Source organism: Dreissena polymorpha, chromosome 8 (genome assembly GCF_020536995.1).
Source record: "Dreissena polymorpha isolate Duluth1 chromosome 8, UMN_Dpol_1.0, whole genome shotgun sequence".
NCBI lineage: Eukaryota > Metazoa > Mollusca > Bivalvia > Myida > Dreissenidae > Dreissena > Dreissena polymorpha.
The window spans coordinates 30,987,189-31,000,426 of NC_068362.1; the positions used below are offsets into that span (position 1 = coordinate 30,987,189).

The 13,238-nt window shown below is 36.3% G+C and overlaps 1 protein-coding gene across 1 annotated transcript in view; it reads right to left on the bottom strand.

Moving 5' to 3' along the window:
* The window catches only part of LOC127840424 (SCO-spondin-like), an 88,152-nt gene extending 83,179 nt beyond the window's left edge, over nt 1–4,973 (bottom strand). Inside the window, exons 1-3 of the mRNA XM_052368839.1 lie at nt 4,907–4,973; nt 3,531–3,648; nt 2,804–2,865 (exon numbers count right to left, since the gene is read on the bottom strand). Coding sequence (XP_052224799.1) covers nt 2,804–2,865; nt 3,531–3,648; nt 4,907–4,973 — 247 coding nt within the window. The remainder of the gene's footprint in view (nt 1–2,803; nt 2,866–3,530; nt 3,649–4,906) is intronic.
* Between the last annotated feature and the right edge of the window lie 8,265 nt (nt 4,974–13,238).

The following is a 13,238-nucleotide window of genomic DNA, read 5'->3' on the forward strand; positions in this document are numbered from 1 at the left end:
CGCCCCACAAATAAAAAACGCCCCACAAATAAAGACGCCCCACAAATAAAAACGCCCCACAAATAAAAACGCCCTACTTATACTACTGGTCTCATAGTATATAACTGGACCAGTCAGCTGACAGTTTGCAGTCAAACCATCAAATCCATAGAATTTGTTTTGACAATGAAGTTATGCAAGCACAGTTGTTTCCTTTTTTCAACGAATATTTTTTTTAACATATTTTGCATGAAATCGTAGTTAATTTAAAAATAACGACTCATCGACGACGCTTATCGTACCGCTGTAATACTGTGGAAGCATTATATTTTCACGGGAATTATTTTCCATTGATTTCCTGGCCTGACATATCAACCAATTGAGTCGCATTCTGAGAAAACTGGGCATAATGTATGTGCGTAAAGTGTCGTCCCAGATTAGCCTGTGCAGTCAGCACAGGCTAATCAGGGACGACACTTTCCGCTTTTATGACAATTTTCGTTTAAATGAAATCTCTTCTTAGCAAAAATCCAATTTAGGCGGAAAGTGACGTCCCTGATTAGCCTATGCGGACTGCACAGGCTTATCTGTGACGACACTTTACGCACATGCATAAAGCACAATTTTCTCAGCACAAGACTCAATTAATCTCAAACACATCGGAAAATCACCGATGCTAATTCCTCATTATATTTTCCCAAAATAAGACATCTGCGTACATTTACGTCAAAGAAAAAAGCGATTAACAAACACGAAATTTATTGCCAACTAATATGAATGGGTTTACAGTAGTCACCGGCTTGACTAAAAGGCTTTGTTCACAGATCGACGAAAATGACAATTGTCTTTTTTCGCCGATTCTAAAACTACAAGCAAACTGTACATCAGAAAGCGAACAAAATCAGGGCGTAATCACACACTTTAAATGCATATTCGTGATAGAGAAATTGTCACGTGAAGTTGATAAAATTTCGAAGCGGTATCAATACAAAACAGTATTTACGATGTCTTTGCCAAATTTAATGATAACATGTGAATATCGTAAATTAGGCATCAAATTCACAAATCAAATTATATGCACAAATGGTGGAGACGACAGCCTTTTAATCCAAAATGACACCTTATCGACTGCCGGTTAGGTTAGCTTTGTGTATTTATTTCATGTTTTCAATTTTATTTTTGTCTTAACTCTATACCAAGTTAATATAAGCGATAAATAATAATTATACTCAACGTTTCGGTCATCATTGTAAACCGGCAAATAAACAACACGTTAGAGTTCTCATAAGAAAGTATGAACCACAAAAGAAAAATCCCGAGTAATCCCGAATGGTGCCGAGTAATCCCGAATGGTGCCGAGTATTCCTAGTGATTTGATATTAAGAAGCACAACGACAAAGACTTGTTAATAAGCCAAACACAACGATGATAAGCCATTTATTTCGATTCTTAAATGATCTGACAAAAAAAAATGCGAATTGAAAACTTACAACGCTCCGCCTCGAATCCGGAATTGTGTTGATCTTTACTGAATTGTGTAGAAACAATAACCGTGTTTTTGTTTATATTAATTAGCGAATATTGAGTACAAATACTAAATCTCAAATACCAGGGCTTTTAGCCTGTTTGATTGCCTTATTGGGCCATATTCCGAATTAAAGAAATTATATTTCCCTACATTCTCTCCTGTTATTCATTACTGTTTGTTTTCCTATTAGATGTTTGGAAAAAAATGTGTTAAGTGCAAAAATAAATAAATTTTCTCCCTATTTTTGTTCAGAATTTTCTATCTTATATATGCTTTATTAAGCCATCTAGCCATGATTTGTTTAAAATGCGAGAAAATGTCTTCTATATGTAGGATAAATTATATATTTTTCACAAAGACAATAAGCTAAGAATAATAGTATACGTGTTTCAAAATAATAATTTACATTTGTACATTATGTGATCACTTTGTAATGAATCAGTCAAATCTTTGTTGACTTCTACCATTACGTAATTATTCATAATTATTATCATCCGTGTCACCACATATGTGTATTTTGCATTTGGCTTAAAAGCAACTGTAATGCTTGAAAGCTTTTAATCGTTGTTGTTGTTGTTGTTGTATTAACCTCATCCATGTGACATCTTCACTAAAACATGTTGTATTTTATTCCTTCTTTTAAATTGATATTTCTTCGAAATGATGTATGTTTTGTATTAAATTAAACGCCTGCTGTTATTGCATATGTATGTTTATGACGATGAGCTGTATATATGCTTAAGTCGAAATAAACTATTATGTTCGTATAAAAAATACAAAATGTGATTAACCAATGTATTATGTATTAATTGCCTCAATTTAAGATACATGAATAAAATTGATTATCGTTAATACTCCCAAAACGATATAAAAGCCATATATATACCGGTAATTGACATCATACTGTCGTTTCTTGAGTGATTCATACCAAACATCGCGAATGCATTACACAGAAGTTGTTTATTCCTACGTCTGATCCCTTCATCAATTATTGAGTGAAGCCATTGTATGTGACCGGTATACATGTTCATGCATATTTTCCGCAAATATCGCACATGTAACGGTCCAATGACTTCGCACATTCGCCTGCCAGGTTTAATGGCCGTTTTATCAGCTTGTGTATTGTGCAAACTGATTAACGCAAATAGGTTGATTTCAAATAAAAAGACCAATTTAGAGCAATTAATTATGGGGAAAATCTGGATAGTCTAAAAATTGGAGTCACACAAATATTAATTTGGCTTATAAAAAAGGGTATCCGAAAACCTAAAATGCCTGAAAAATTACGGTACTCACGTAAGTCACAGGCGGCGCCGGTCCAGCCGTCACAGCAACTCGAAATCGTCTCCTCGCGCTCTCTGTAAACAGAAAGTGAACGAAACGTGCCCAATGGTTGCCTTAACAGTTTGGTATAGCACTCGAAAGGGGGACTTAATGCATCTGTATAAAATGTTGTTCCGTATTAGCCTGTGCAGTCCGCACACGCTTATCAGGGATCGGAAAGAGTCGTCCTTGATTAGCCTGTGCGCACTGTATCGACACTTTACGATCACGTATTTAGTCCCGTTTTTCTAGAGCGCGGCTTTTATATACATTCGCAAATAAATAAGACCAGCTCTTTATAAACACGAAGTGAATGCTGAGGAGACACCTTAGCCATTGAGTTGAGTATATAACACTCGGCAATAAATTAGACCTGCTCTCTATAAACATGGATTGAACGCTAAGGGGACATCTTAGCCGTTGAGTAGAATATAAAACACTCGCAAATAATGCAGCACGCACTCCAAAATAGGCAGTGAATCATAGATTAGTGTGTAGTTAATAGACTCTCGCAAATAGATGCAACATGTTTTCTACAAACAGAAGTTAAGCCAGTTTTGTGTAATGTATATACAATTCCAAATGAATGTAACATGCTGTACACAGAGTTTGAACGTACAATATATACCTTGACTATTTTGTATAGTATGAATTCAGTCAAAAGATGACACCTCGTTAGTTGCGGCCAGTTTACTCTTACCTGCTATAGACGCAGCGAGGGGTGGAGCTGTTTTTGGCCATGGCCGCCTGCATAAACTGTGACACCTCTGTATCGGACATATCCGCCAGGCCCGAACCTTTCTTGTCTAACGTGTAACCTGTACGTGGATTCAGAAGTAGATAAGTGTGGTCTTAGGATGATATTCAAAAAGTATCATAACCCATTTATGCCTAGTGGACTCTCCTATCCTTTAAAATTGGATCAATTTATTTCCAAAATTATGGATGTCTAGTACATTTATTTCTATATTTAGAATATTACTTACAGAAATTCCTTTAAGCAAACAGCGAAGACCCTGAGGAAACGCCGCATCATGCGGCGTATCATCTCGGTCTACACTGATTGCCAAGGCCTTTTTTTCTAGACGCTAGGCATACATGGGTTAACCCTTTACCACTTTTATACGTATTTTGACGCATGTCCTTTTTTCTCTTGGAAAGTTTAATTTAATTAAAGACATTTCCTTCTAGATTCAAGTTTTAAAGACTTTATTTTATAACTCTTAGATACTGATGAGCAGCAAACAGCATACAACTTGAACAGACTGCGAGTTACTTTGTATTTAGCCATTCTGATAGGGAAATGGATAAATAATGTGTTACAGTGTCAGTTAAGTGCATTTTTTTACATGCATTTGATGTCTAAATTTGAGTGTCATTCTGTGAAACTTTGCGTTATACAATTGCGTAGAACGTCGTTATAGATTCAAGTCTGTGCATTCCGTACAGGCTAACCAGAGAAGAAACTTTTATGAATTTTCCGTTCGAAGGAAGACTTTTCTTTACGAAAATGCTGTTAAGACTAAACATTTGGTTCCTGATTAGCCTGTGTGGACTGCACAGACTTATATGGAGCGACATTTTACGCATGCGCATTTGCCCCGTTTTTCAAGATCAAGGCTTTTATTTATGTTACTATATGTGTCAGTAAAGTGCATTATTGGATCATACATGTATAACATGTCTTTATTTAATAAACATCAGGAGTCAAGTTTATTTAACATCACACGACAAATCTCAAGTTACGATACACTTTTTGATAAAGCATACTCGCGATTTTTCTCAATTTTATAGAACCATATTTATCACGAACGTATTTTTGCTGTTTGACGTAAATCAAGTCTTTAGTTGGTCGTAGTTACTTTCTAACGGCAGGGTCATTGATTTAACATTGATATAACTCTGAAAAAAGACTAAAATAATATAAAAGCATAATATTTAGCAAAGATAACAAATTGACGCATGTGTGCACATTATTTTAGAATATAGACAAATTATAAAATCAATAATACATATATTTTATTCGGAAAGTGGACTTTGCTTAGCAACCAAAACGTGCGCATGCGTACCGGTAACCATCATCTGCGTGAATTCCGCGCAGGCCGCTTTCCATGTCGTCTGCACCGTCCGGGTCGTCTGGCATTTCCTGGTGGGGAAAAAACAGAGGACATGTGACAGTCACATCTCGCAGTTAAAAACATAGGTCACGTGACAGTCACATCTCGCAGTTAAATGGATACATGTCAGAAACATCTTATTGTAACCGTCTTGTTCGGGGAAAACTGTGCTGAATGCATGAGCGTAAAGTGTCGCTCCAGATTAGTCTGTGCAGTCCACACAGGCTAATCAGGAACGACACTTTCCGCTTTTAAGGAATTTTTCGTTTAAAAGAAGTCTCTTCTTAGCGAAAGTCCAGTTTAGGCAGCAAGTGTCGGCCCTGATTGCAGTCCGCACAGGCTAATCAGGGACGACACTTTCCGCGTATGTATTAAGCCCAGTTGTCCCAGAACGAGGCTTATAACGTGAACCATATCCCGGAATTATAGCGCAATTACATGGTTTATTAGCCAGAAACATCTCTCAGTAACAGGGTCATGCGCTAGATAGTGGTGATGTAAAAAATCATAATAACAAAGTCAATGCATCAAAAACATCTAAATAATCCATAGTAAAATCTATAGCGCCAGCATTATTTTGTCATCTGCATAGTAAGTTCACACTAACAGGTTTCGTGATGTACTCTAGATAATCACATCGGCCACGTCCGGCTAGCGGACGGTTTCAGATCCTCGGCTTTTCGAGCAGTTACGATTGGGTCGTGTGCAGAAATAATTAAAAAAATTGGCTGGTTTATATGTGATATAAATTTCTAACAGAGAGAATAAAAGACTTACAGCAATACGAGAGTCATTTTCAATAAACATCGCAAGGTCATCGAAACCAGAATTCGAATTATTTTATTATGCACGAGTCCTTAACCTTTAGCTTTAACACAAATAATATTGTCCATATTGCAGATACATGTACGTTTCTATTAAAGTATCTTAGCCGCGCTCTTTGATTATTTGGTTCAAATCATGTGGGTAAAGTGTTGTCCCAGAATAGCCTCACCAGTCCGCACAGGATAATTACACTTTTATATTTTTATTTAAAGGAAGTCTCTTTTTAGCGAAAGTGAAGGCGGGAAGTGTCGTCCTTGATTAACCTGTGCAGACTGCACAGGCTATTAGAAGACAACACTCTACGCATATGCAGTAAGCCCGCTATTAGAAGACAACACTCTACGCATATGCAGTAAGCCCGCTATTAAAAGACAACACTCTACGCATATGCAGTAAGCCCGCTATTAGAAGACAACACTCTACGCATATGCAGTAAGCCCGCTATTAGAAGACAACACTCTACGCATATGCAGTAAGCCCGCTATTAGAAGACAACACTCTACGCATATGCAGTAAGCCCGCTATAAGAAGACAACACTCTATGCGTATGCAGTAAGCCCGCTATTAGAGGACAACACTCTACGCATATGCAGTAAGCCCGCTATTAGAAGACAACACTCTACGCATATGCAGTAAGCCCGCTATTAAAAGACAACACTCTACGCATATGCAGTAAGCCCGCTATTAGAAGACAACACTCTACGCATATGCAGTAAGCCCGCTATTAGAAGACAACACTCTACGCATATGCAGTAAGCCCGCTATTACAAGACAACACTCTACGCATATGCAGCAAGCCCGCTATTAGAAGACAACACTCTACGCATATGCAGTAAGCCCGCTATTAGAAGACAACACTCTACGCGTATGCAGTAAGCCCCGAAAGTAGTTAACTACCTGTCATTGTGTGTGTACATTATGTATGTGAATAAAGAATACAGTGACTCAAGATTATATAACGAAGATAGGTAAACAACAATACTGTGTACAAAATATACAAAGCGCTACAGTGGATTGGTCAATAACGGAATAAGAGTGTAACGGATAGGTTTTTAATTTTCGGGATAATAATAATAATATTTGTATAATAATTGTTATTGTTTATTTTTCTACAAACTGCAGTTGATAATGCAATACGTGTATAGTTAATTCATGTTTTTATTGATAGGTGATTAGATTTTACAACTGTTATATTTTCAGAAGAGTAACAATGCCACGAGAGGCAGGCAATGATTCGGTGACGAAACAAAAGGAGCCAACATACGTTTGAATGCATTTGACGTCCTTTTAAAGATAAATGTACTGATATTGGTGTTATACCGGTATTTTAGAAGGAACTGTCCTTTAATAGTGTCGATGCATAGAAACCCAATCAAGGCGTATTGTATAAAAGGGCACGGGAAGTGTAAGTTGTGCTTTACTGAATAACGGAAACGTTATTACCCACATTCTCAAGAATTTATTGTTTCACAAAGTACACCAATCTCCACAACGAGTTGTCGGTCCTTGTTCTCACATACAATCTCTGTCATCACATGAAAATCCTACCAGATTTGGTGGGATTTTATTGTATTGGATAAAGTATTATATTATGAAAAGTATTATAATTTTCTTTTATATTTTGAAAATAGTGTGTAAGTTTAGGTTCGTAATAAAACAATAATTTAAAAAGTAAAAAAGGTAACATTATTGTACTACGTTGCTAGGCTATCATCACGTGCTTGGTTATGGAGGCAGGGATTTGATCCAGCTATGCTGGTTCCCGTCAAATCTCTGCAAATGGCATATTGACTCAACCGCGCTTGACTTAGGTTCAATAGCAATTGAAAACTGACTAAAAACTACCAGTTGGGTAGTAGAAATTTCAATTTGTTAGATTCATTTTTTATCACTTGGCTACAATCCAAAATATCTGAATTAGTCATTTATGGTTCGTTTGGCTTAATTATAGCGATCACCTCGATATTTGTATTTATTTGTGTTATTAATTAATCACCAATAGATGACAATTTTATTCAGATAAGTGTTTTTATTCCCATCAAAAGACGGAGTGATACAGTTTTGGCCTTGTCCGTCCGTCAGTCTGTCCGTCCGTACGTGCGCTGTCGTTCACACACTAAAAAGGCCTGTATATAAGAAACTATAAAGGATTTCAACATGAAACTTCATAGATGTATAGATATTAACAAGGAAAAGGCGGGGATATATCGAATTTGCTTGTTTTAAAAATGAAATGTTTGCCTATATGCGTAAAGTAAACACACTCGATTTTACAATTTTTCGTCTTTAACTTAAACTTATTCGATACGTTCTTCTTGTCAAATTGTTTTGTGATTATATCCACAAGTGTTAAAACAATTTGTAGAAAAGAAACACATTCAAAGCATTTTTATATTTAACTTGGAAGCTTTAAATGATTTTAAATATAAAAAAATGTAACGAAAGGTTTCTAGATGGCTGAAAAAATGTTTTATATTATTAACGGAAAAGGTAAAGTAAAATACTCTCAAAGTAAAATATGCAATTAAAAAGACTCGGGTGCCGAATCAGGGTTAATGTATCTAGTCTTTATAGTTTTATCTATTATTTATAGTCTTTACATTGTATTCATTTCTTTAAGTAATTCATTGCACACTATTAAACCAATTTTTGAGCAAGATGGGGAGGCAGCGTTGAAACGTAAAAGGTAGGGATAGCCCAGCGAGAGCAAAGCTGCAGCCAATGCCAAACTAATCAAGACAAAAGTATGGTCACGGATACATAACATAGAGGGCATAATTGTTCGACTTAATGTTTAGATGACTTTCAAAGGTTTGTTTTCATAACATATTATTCAGGAATATAAAACAAACAGTTGTATTGTTCATTTTTTAAATATTATTTTCGTCCGATTATGAGGTTGTAAGTGTTGTTCCATGTGTTGCTGTCAGTTTGTTTACGTTGCTACTTGTTTACTGCATGGCGTATTTAATAAAAGAATACAGTGATGCTACAAATTGTGAATCAGTAAACGATGACTTTGTTTATCTACCCAAGTGACATTCTTCAACTTTCATTGTGTTTGTTTGATATGCAACGTTGTTTTTTTTGTGATTTGACATATCAACATAGCTGTTACTGGTATATGATTTTTTGTAAAGTTTAATTATGTTTATGCAACATTTTCTCTGTGATTAATATTACTTTTATGCCAATATTTTCTCTCTATAGACCTAAATGATTTCACAAATCGTGTCTTTTTATCAAATTTATTTATTACATAAATTTCCATGGCACGTCTAAGTCACTTCAGGGTAAAATAAATGTTGATGACGACGAGATATAATATAGTTCAATGCCAAAATGTTATCATACGGTCAGCTTTACTGCGCAATGACTATTTGGAGATGGCGTGAGACAGCCCCTGGCACTCGGAGATTGCTTGAGACAATCCCTGGCACGCGATACCGTTGTTAGTTAAAGACCAAGGATATCCGGTATGGCGAATTAGTAGTACATGTACCATAAAACTTTACCTGTAAACGATTATTGTTATTATGGAAACTAAAAAAGCGAGTAGACAATACATTTGTCTTTTAATGTATAGTAGTTGATATGTGGAATTCGAGATTCATACGTTGAAATGAGACACCGTAGCGCGGCGGTCCGTGGTCCACGGTTCAGATATAAGCCTCGCGTTCTGCGAAAAGTGGACTCAATGCATTTGTGAAGTCCGCACAGGCTTATAAGGTAATAAACTTTCCGCTTTTATGTTACTCTTTTGTTTGAAGGAAGTCTCTTTTTAGCAAAAATCCAGTCTAGGCGGAAATGTTCGTTCCTGTGAGGACTGCACAGGATAATCTGGGACGAATTTCACGCACATGCCTTAAGCCCTGTTTACCAGAACGAGGCTGTTTTCCAGAACGAGGCTGTTTTCCAGAACGGGGCTGTTAACTAGAACGAGGCTGTTTACCAGAACGAGGCTGTTTACCAGAACGAGGCTGTTTTCCCAGAACATGGCTCATATTGTCATGACAACGCGGCCACAAATTTAAGCACGAAGTCACCTACCAAGCAGTCGACCAGTGTGATCTGCCGCGAGTGTCGTGGCAACAGACAAACGACCGCAACGTTATCTAGATTACCGTTAACGAAAAACTTAAATTTCAATATACATGTACATTACAACGCACATGTTTTTATTAAACAGAACGATTGCATGTATGAACAGCTTCATCGGTTTCAAATAATACGCCTAGATATGGGAAAACTGGGCTTCATTAATGTGCGACACTTTCCGCCTAAACTGGATTGTAGCAACGAAGAGACTATACCTTTAAATAAAAAATACCCCACAAACGGAAAGTGGTGTTTGTCACTGATAAGCCTGTGCCACCGTTAGCCGGGTATATTTACATTGGCCTATTTACATGTTCTCACTACGATGTATTTCGACATTTACATCACGTTTTCCTAAAGTTGCATAAAGATATTCTTGAACTCATGTTTTGTTGCTTTCGAATTGTTTTTTTGTTGTTTGTTTTGGAACTCGTTATAAGATAAACTAGTTTTACATGTGTTTATAATTCACATTGTTTTATTTGCTATTAGCGCTGACGCGTTAAATGTGTGTTCAAAGTATACATTTATTTATTTATTTATTTATTTTTGTATTTATTTATTTATGTATACTTTAAAGGGTGACATTTGTGTACTTATGTACATGGATCTTTAAGTGGAATTGGGTTAATCAATCGCGGCGGACCACCTCGACATCCACGGCGACCCCCGGCGATGCCTTACCGCGGCGTGTTTGAAGCGTCGTGATAACGCCGCTGGATTTAACTAATGAACCCCGTTCTAGTAAAACTGGGCTTAATGCATGGGTGCAAAATAACTTCCTAGATTAGCCTGTGCAGTTCGCATAGGCTAATCAAGGCGACTTATTTTCGTTGGTACTTTTCGTTGAAAGGATGTCTCTTCTTATTTAAGGCGAAGAGTATCGCCACTGATTAACCTGTGAGGACTGCACAGGCTAATCTGGGACGTCACTTTACTTTACGCTTTACTTTACGTCCTGGCATTAAAGGGGCCTTTTCACAGACTTTGGCACGTATTGAAGTTTGTCATTAAATGCTCTATATTAATAAATGTAAACATTTGATCTACAAAGCTCCAGTTAAACAAACTCCAGTAAAACAAGAATAAGATTAAAGAATTAAATAAAAAGTAACCCTCAACTGGGTTCGAACCACTGACCCCTGGAGCCCTGGAGCAAAAGTCTATCGCATAGACCACTCGTCCATCCTTGCTCATACAATGAGTGATGTATTTTATACTTTATATAAGGAATCCTCGTAGTATCACGAAATATAACGACAACAGAACTCTCCAAATTATTCAATCGTTTCGCGTTGCAACGCTTTATAATTTTCAGGGCTTTAAATTGTCAAATGATGCATATAATTATACATTTTAAATCATGGTTAATGATCAGCATTACTGTTTCCTCACAAATAACGTAACTACACCGAAAATTTGCGAATTGTAAAACTTTTTTTTTATTTTGTCAATTTACCAAACCGTGATTAGCACCGAACAAGGGCAGAAACTTCGAACCAGTATCCTTTAGATTACAAAGTTACAATGCAACTTTGGGACGTTTTATCATTATTTACGATTTTTATACAATCGTCAATTATGTATCGAAATTAATGCAGTCGTTTACGATTTTACATAAATTCCGTTTCATCAACGAAATCGTAAAGGCACCATACATAAAATACGACCGCCATTACGTATATTTACGGGTGCTCTTACCCAGTCGTATATTTATGTATGACATTTTTATAATTTAATTTACGTTTGCTTGATGAAACGCGATTTCACTGAACCATTGTAATCTGTCTAAATCGTAATTTACGACTTGTCGTAAATCGTTGATGAAATGGCTCCCAGTACACTCATTATGATTCGTGAAACATGAGTTATCATCGCTTAAGTACGGTGGCATAGAGGTGACATTCACTCCTTCCTTTTTTAATTGCACTGCTCTTTTATTTAGTTTTGCACTCCTCTTTTTTTCTACCTCGTGGCCTCGACTTCGTTACTCGAGACCACGACATAGCTAACTCGTGTGCCACTTAATAGAAAGTCGTGGCCACGAGATTGTAAAAAGAGGAATGCAATTTAAAAAAGGAGGAATGAATGTTACCTCTATGCCACCGTACTTAAGTGGGTTGACAGATCGCTGAATTTAAGACAGATACATCAGAAAATAACAGACGCAATATTCTGATTTTTTTTCGAAAAGTTAGAATTTATAGAATGTGTGTGTCCACAAAAAGTCAGTTTTTGAAAAACACAAACGAGCTTTAAGGCCAACGAATAGATATTATTTTACGGTAATAAGCACTTGGTTATCCGGTTTGTAATAAGTATTTGCAAGCGCGTGTGATACTTTAAATAACCGATCCACGCGTTATATACAATTTAACAAAATCGTTACGCGTTAGTAAGGCGTTATAATTTTGTCACTTTCAAATGATAGTTATTTAGTTTAGTTTACGGCATAAGTGTTATTTCGCTGCCTGATGTTCTCATTTTCTTTTATCTTCTTAATGTGTGACAAAAAGTTGGAAACCCGTCATTTGAATAAGCGGCTAACAAGTCTATGGGAGGGCAGTTTATGCACATGCATTTAGCCCCTTTATCCAAGAACGATACTCAAATGTTTCGACAAAATTTAAAAGGGGGTTAGACACAGTACATTATAACATTCTATATCAAATTCTCACATGTTTCTCTAGTGTCACTGTTCTATAGTTTGGATATTGATATTCCAACTTTAAACCGTCCACTTACCTGTAACGTGTACGGAATTGGAGCTTATAAATTGCACATACCGTTCAAATGTGTTCACAAACGTTACAAAAGTGAACACAAAGATATTCAAGAATGCACATAACAATGTATAACCGTGAACACCGACCTTTTAAGTGTGCATAGAACCGTCAAAGTATAAACTATAAAAACAAAAGAAAATTCAAACCGTTCAAACATTTCACACATAGACATAAAACTTTTTCAATGATAGACCTGAACAACCCGACATTTAAACAAACTATTATTTTTTACATACATATACCTGTCAAACGAGACTTTAGTTTTTAAAATACACAGGCTATCGAAATCCATAATTTTGTCTTTTTGAATTGTAAGTTATTGGTTTAAGAAAGGTTTAGCAAATTATTGCCAATTGGGTGAATTTTGATGAAGAAAACCACATTCTTTATTAAATTGTAACGATATAATTGAATTCATCTTGTGTTTGACGATGTTTACTATATTAAGCGTGCTCTGTGAAAAGGGGATTTGATGCATGTGCGTAACGTGTCTTCACAGATTAGCACTGGCTTATCAGGGACGACACTTTCCGCTTTATGGTATTTTTACAGAAATTCTCTTCTTAGCGAAATCCAGTTTAG